This window comes from Lipotes vexillifer, unplaced genomic scaffold, assembly GCF_000442215.2.
Source record: "Lipotes vexillifer unplaced genomic scaffold, Lipotes_vexillifer_v1.1 scaffold395, whole genome shotgun sequence".
Taxonomy (NCBI): domain Eukaryota; kingdom Metazoa; phylum Chordata; class Mammalia; order Artiodactyla; family Lipotidae; genus Lipotes; species Lipotes vexillifer.
In genome coordinates, this window is record NW_006797390.1 from 3,786,856 (window position 1) to 3,793,289 (window position 6,434).

General features: G+C 51.6%; 1 protein-coding gene across 1 annotated transcript in view; it reads right to left on the bottom strand.

Annotated features, from left to right (window-relative positions):
- Nucleotides 1-1,007: 1,007 nt before the first annotated feature.
- The window catches only part of CD9 (CD9 molecule), a 36,420-nt gene continuing 30,993 nt past the window's right edge, over nt 1,008-6,434 (bottom strand). Inside the window, exons 3-8 of the mRNA XM_007469435.1 lie at nt 5,924-6,021; nt 5,263-5,337; nt 3,555-3,653; nt 3,342-3,431; nt 2,640-2,723; nt 1,008-1,514 (exon numbers count right to left, since the gene is read on the bottom strand). Of these exons, the coding sequence (XP_007469497.1) occupies nt 1,449-1,514; nt 2,640-2,723; nt 3,342-3,431; nt 3,555-3,653; nt 5,263-5,337; nt 5,924-6,021 (512 nt within the window). The 3' untranslated portion in view covers nt 1,008-1,448. The remainder of the gene's footprint in view (nt 1,515-2,639; nt 2,724-3,341; nt 3,432-3,554; nt 3,654-5,262; nt 5,338-5,923; nt 6,022-6,434) is intronic.

The window sequence follows — 6,434 nt, forward strand, 5'->3', positions numbered from 1 at the left end:
GAGCCCAGACTGAATCAAGGAGTGGAAAATAAAAACAGGTTTCCTACGCTTCTGTACTTTCCCTCTTGTGGTGTTCATCTCACTGTCGTAATTGCTGGCTTGATGCTCTCAACTGCTCACTAGATTGTAGGCTTTCTGAGGAAAGACTGTCTCCTGCATGGTGGCTTGGTGAGGGTGACTGACATCCCCCAGCATGCCTCTTCCTCCTCCTTTCTGGTTAGAGTGGAGCACAACCGGAGGTGGAAATGGAGCAGCAGGCATTCCGCAGCTCACACGGATTGCTGCCGCTTTGCTGGCTTACTCAGGTTCTCCACATCCCAGCCGGTGTGTGTTCGGGTCCACCACATCGGGTCCTGGCCTCTGCAGGACCCACACCACCATCATCAAGAACAAGAACAGATGCGGATTTGTCTGTCCTCGTGGGCTCCACATTCTCGATCTCGCCCACATTACATCCATCTTTCCTCCCTGACTCTCTGCCTGTGGGCGTCAAGTTCCAACGTCGGAAGCAAAGATCACAGTCTTATAGAGACTGCTTAACCAGCTCCAGCGATTGTGTAAGGTCAAATCCCTGTAAAAAAAGTTATTTAATATTCTGCTTCTGTTTAAACCCTGATGAGTATACCCTCATTTACTCAAGCAACAAATCTTGAGTACCTACCATGCACTAGGCAATAGGTGCTAGATGCTGAGGGTATAGCAGGGAATAAAACAAAGTCTGGGCCATCGGGGAGCTCATGTTTACTACTGTATCCTCAAGACACATCACATTGCTGCAAGAAAGAGTCCTGGGCTAGGCTCCAGTGTTGATGTGTGAACAACGTGAGATCTTGGATCAAAATCCCTTCATCCCTCCGTGCCCTGATTTCTTCACTAGTAAAGTAGGGAGACCAACCTTCCCACCTACTTCTCATGTACGCACAGAGCAAAGAGCAGGTGAAAAACATTTGAAAGAATAAGCAGCTCTAAAAAAAAATTTAGGGAAGCAAAACCCCAGAACCAGTTTGGGATGTTGTCATCATCTTTTATTATGTATCAAATTGTCTTTAACATAAGTTACAACCTGATTAAACTTGATAGACATTTTTTATCTATTTAAAGACACACACAAAAATCTCTTTATATACAATATGTTTTGCCTAGAGCCTAGCAAATATAGTACCTTTCATTGCAGGATTTCTGCTTAACATAATAAGCAAAAACAAATGACCAAAAAAATATAAACCAGAGCAAACCCAAATCCCTTAACTACAAATGTCAATATTGAATAAAGCATTAAAAACACAAACGAAGAATAACTTTTTTGTTTAGAAATGCAGAATGAATACTAAAGTTAGTGGCAAAGAAAAACAACAACAAAAAAACTCCACAAAAAAACACAGAACCCCGAGAAAATAACCAACAGTCTTCAGGGGTGAACTTTCCTGCTCACGGCTGCAGCGCTGACTCTAGACCATCTCTCGGTTCCTGCGGATGGCACAGCACAGGATCATGCTGAAAATCATGCCAAATATCTGGAAGACAGGAAGGGGTGTGAGGAATTATGTGGCTTTGCTGTGGGAAGGCGGAGGGAGAGGGGAAGACAGGAGACATGCTGGCCGCTACAAATGACAAGGAGAAGGTGCCCACGAGGCCAAAGGAGGTAAAGGGTGTGAAGCAGGAGAAATGTAAGTAAGACAGTGGAGGGACTGCTGACCAGGGGCATTCTGAGTCTGCAGCCATCAGCCACTGCAGGCCGCACAAGCCAGCTCCCTGGGAACTCTCAAGGTGAGCACTGTTAAATTGAATGCTCCAACGCCAGCTATTCCCATAGTGTCTACAGGCCAGTACTTTCACTTCCCTCTTTGTGTATGTCTGTGTTTTCTATTCTAGTTTTAAAGGTATTGTCATGCCTTTTACTGAAAGCTGCTTCAAGCCTTTCCTAGATGCAGAGGAGAGGTGTCAATTACCACTAAGACAGGAAGCGATTCTCTCTCTGGGGGAGTCTTTGCAAGGGGCAGAGGAAGGCTGTGTCCCCTACAGAGTCTCATCACTCCCTTGTGGGGGAAGACGGGTGACCCCAGGGAAGCTGGTTGGCCCCTGGTGGCTCCTGACATGAGAGTAGATTGTTGGAAGCTTTCAGTCTCCTCCTGGTTTTCCACCTTGTGGTGTCTTTCTGACCACAGTGGGAGGTGAGACAGTTCACATCCATGTTGCTTTTACTGAACTACTTTCGTGGGGCAAAGAAAAGCAGGTGCACGGTGAAAAGATGTTCTTAAGATTATCCCGGGATCACTAACAGGTCTGGGTGATCTACATCCTTGCTGTTCCAAGTGTGGTCCGTGGACCAGACACAGTGGAATCACCTTACATTTATCCCTGCACCTTAATGGTTATGGGAATGGATTCTGGAGACACAGTGAGTTCAAATCCCAGATGCTTCACTCCTGACCTCAGAGACCTTGATCAACATACTCAACCTCTGTCTCTCCGGGCCCGAGTCTGTAAAATGGGAATACGAATAGTTCCCACTTCGTGGATATGGCGACGCTTAAATTAGTTGATAGATTAGTTGATTAGCTAAAACAGTGCCTGGCCAGAGCAAGGGCTTAATCAATCTTAATTACTAAGATTCCCTCCCGATGCCCCCCGGCACTCACCATCACCACGGCAATCCCGATGCCCACAGCGCCTATGATGTGGAATTTGTTTTGGAAGACCTCTTCGATGGCCTCAGGGCAGGACTTGCGGGGGCAAACCAAGACCCAGGTCACACACGGTCCTGCTCCAGGCTCCCCCTACCCCCCACGGCACCCATCTCATACCCGGAGCACTGGTGGTCCCAGAGCAAGGGCTGGGGACTGGCTGGTGGATGGAAAGGAGAACCAGCAGAGAGATGGGAGGTGGGTCCCCAAAATTTGGGCAAGAAATCAGGGAGGGAAGAGTGATGAGCCCTTGCTTTGGGGTCCATGTCTTATCTGGCCATAGGGTTATATCTCCTATTATCCTGAAGTTTGGACATTTGCTCTAGCTCACAATCATGAGCTGCTCACAAGTCTGTAAAGCAGGAGTCCAGGCCTGGGAGCATCACCCATGCATGACGGCTGGAGGGCCCAATCGTTGCAGGGAGCTAGAACACTTTGGTATTTCCCTGGCCTTTGTTTTGCTGCCCTTGAGGAAACAGAGGCCCAGGGCAGGGGAGAAAGGAGATGGCCACCTTGGGTCCTTCCCATGGGGAAGAGGTGTTTAGGAAGCACTGGGATGCTGTCCTCCCAGATCAAGGGAGCTGAATGCAAGTCCACTTTGGCAGGATTTGCCCAGAGCAGCTGGGCCGGGCACAAGGGTCTTGCGCATAAGCTTACCTTCGTCGTGAGGTTGTCGAGTATGTCCTTTTTGGGGCAGATGTCTGAGATAAATTGTTCTACTCCCCCAGCCAAACCACAGCAGTCCAGCTGCAGAGGGAAGGACAGGGATGGGGGTGGGAGAGATAAATAAAGAGGACTGAAATAGAGATGCACCCACACACTCCGAAGAAAGGCAAGGAGAAGGGCAGCGTCTTAGCGAAGCCGGTGTACCGCGTAGTGGATGGCTTTCAGCGTCTCCCGCTGGGGCTCGTCCTTGTTTTTCAGCTTGTTGTAGGTGTCCCTGTAAAATTCCTGGACTTCCTTGATCACCTGGGATGCACAGACAAGAGAGGAGGAGAGATGGCTTCTTTATGAACGAACGTCACCTGTTCTGTCTTGTTCACGTGCAGCCACAAATTCCCGGAGCGGACAAGCCACTGGACTAGGACCTCCCCGCCTCGGGGCCTCCGGGGTCCCCCCTCGTCTCCTCCCACATCCTCTAGGAACCGCTCCAGCCATTTCCCCTTCTTTTTGCACCTTTGGTTGGTCCCTTCAGCCCCACTTGGCTCCTTCCCTTCTACCTAGAAACAAAATTAAATTGCCTCAACCTAAGGAACTAAAAACAAAAATCCTACTCCTGATTCGGCTAGTTTTTCAGGCTTCCATCTTTTTTTCTTCACTCAGAGACTGGGTGACTTTTGGCAAATTACCAAACCTCTCTGTACATGAGTTTCTGCGTATGTAGAATGGAGATTATAATAGTCCCCACCTCAGAGGTTATGGCGAGGATTTAAAGGTGATATATTGTGTTAAGCCTGTAGCACACTGTCTGGTGCAAACGGGGGGGGAAGGGCTAATGGCTATTATTTTATAATACGAAGTAAGTAGCATTATGCTTCTGCACCTGGGTGCATCCGGGTTTAAGAACGCCTGCAGGGCTTCCCTGGTGGCGCAGTGGTTGGGAGTCCGCCTGCCGATGCAGGGGACGTGGGTTCGTGCCCTGGTCGGGGAAGATCCCACATGCCGCGGAGCGGCTGGGCCCGTGAGCCATGGCCACTGAGCCTGCGCGTCTGGAGCCTGTGCTCCGCAATGGGAGAGGCCACAACAGTGAGAGGCCCGCGTACCGCAAAAAAAAAAGAAAAAAAAAAATGCCTGGGTCTCTCTTCTTTGGCCCCTCCTGCTAAACATGACAAGACAGCCCTTCCTGAAACACTGTTCTGATGCAGCCTACCCTGGCCCCCCACTGAGCCCACCCTCAGCTGTGCTCAGACCCTTTCTTTGCTGGGAAGGTCCAGCCTCCACCAGCTTTCCTCCTGAAATCCTCTCTCTCCTTCCGGGTTTAGGTCAACACCCCTCTGTCTCCGTGAAGCCAGAAGAGAGTCCTCTTCCCCACACCGGCTTTCAAATCCCACGGGGCTTCTGATTATAAATGACTTCTGTGACACTAGTCAAATGCATGTCTTTCTCCCACACTAGGTGTCAAAGCTCCTTGAAGTGGGGACCACCACCCATGCATCTCTGGACCCCCCAGCGAGCGGGGTACAGCTCTTGGCTGGTGGTGGCACCGATTTAGAGACGGGGGGAGGGACCGGGGGTGTGTGTGGTGGGTCCGGGCCAGATAAAGCCATATCTCCCTAAGTCGCGTTCCAGAGAAGTTGAGGGGAGGGCTGCTGAGGTGTGAGGGGCAGACACACTGACCCAACAATACTGCCCGAACACCCACTCTGTGCCAGCGCCGTCCAGGGCACAGGAAGCAGTGGCTGGCACTCACCCGCACAGGGTAGTGTGAACATTCGCATTCCCTTCCCTGGGGAGCTCCCCTCAGAGGCACGTCTGATGGCTGAAGGCCAAAGGCCGAAGCAAGGGAACAGCTGGGACACCCTTCCACCGCCATCACCCCATCCCCTAACTCCCAAGAGACCTTACGGGAAAAACCTACCTCATCCTTGTGGGAGTATCCCCAGATGGCCGCAGCTATTTCAATGGCAAATATCACCAAAAGGAAGCCAAAGAACTGGAAAGGAAAGGGCTGGGGTGAGGCCGGAACAAGCATCTGGGGACCCGGCATCTGGGGGCGGGAAGGGATGCCTGGGAGGGATGGGAGGGGGTCCACAGAACTGCCAGCGCTCAGCCAAGGCCAGGAGAGGAAAGCCGCAGGAGGAGAGAGTGGCACAGACCCCAGAACTGATATTTCTAAGGTGTCAACGAAGAGTCAGTGATAAAATACCCTCACCTGCTCACAAAAACCACAGAGATTTGAGGAAAGAAGGAGGTGAATACAATCCGGAGTTTGAGGAAAATTGTAACAAATTTTGAAACAAGAAGGGGAGGCAAAGGTACCTGTGGATTCAGGGAAAAAAAGCAAACGTGGTCCTCGACAAAGGGAAAAACAAAGTCCTGGCATTTAGTTGCCTAAGGGGAGTGATAAGACAGAGGTTCCAGAAAGGAAGAGGGGCAGCGTGTCATCACGGGGCCGGGGATGCGGGCAATGAGATGGGCACCCTGGGCACCCGCTCTGCCCCGTCCCGCCCCCTGGTCTATGGGATCTCGGGTGGGCACCCTGGGACACCAGGGGCTGTGGGCACAGACGGGACACTCACCAATCCCAGCATGCACTGGGACTCCTGCACAGCCCCACAGCAGCCCAGGAAACCCACCAGCATCATGAGGGCGCCGGCTCCAATCAGAATGTAAACTCCTGAGGGCACAGGGCAGAGGACAGGACAAGGAGCTGTTAGCGGGGACGTGTAGATGCTTCCTTATCTCGTTCCCTCTCTGCATCCTTACTGCCCCCGTCAAGGGAACAAGGGGCCCAAACAGCCTCCTCCCACCTGTCTCTCCTCTGGGACCCACCCATCAAGCCCCCATTCCCACCTTACCCTCAGCCCTCCTGGAAGGTGCCCACTGCCCCCGCCCTAGGACACAGAACATCCACGGGAGCCCCAGATTCTACTCAGAACACACAGGTCCAGTCTGCACCCGTCTCCAGCTGGATGGACCCACTCCCGCTAGTTAAATTACTCTCCAAACTTGGGCTAACTTCCTGAGGCTCTGACAAACCTCCTGCTGGCCTCTACCTGACACAAGAGGCTTGGAGAGCAAGGCTTCAGC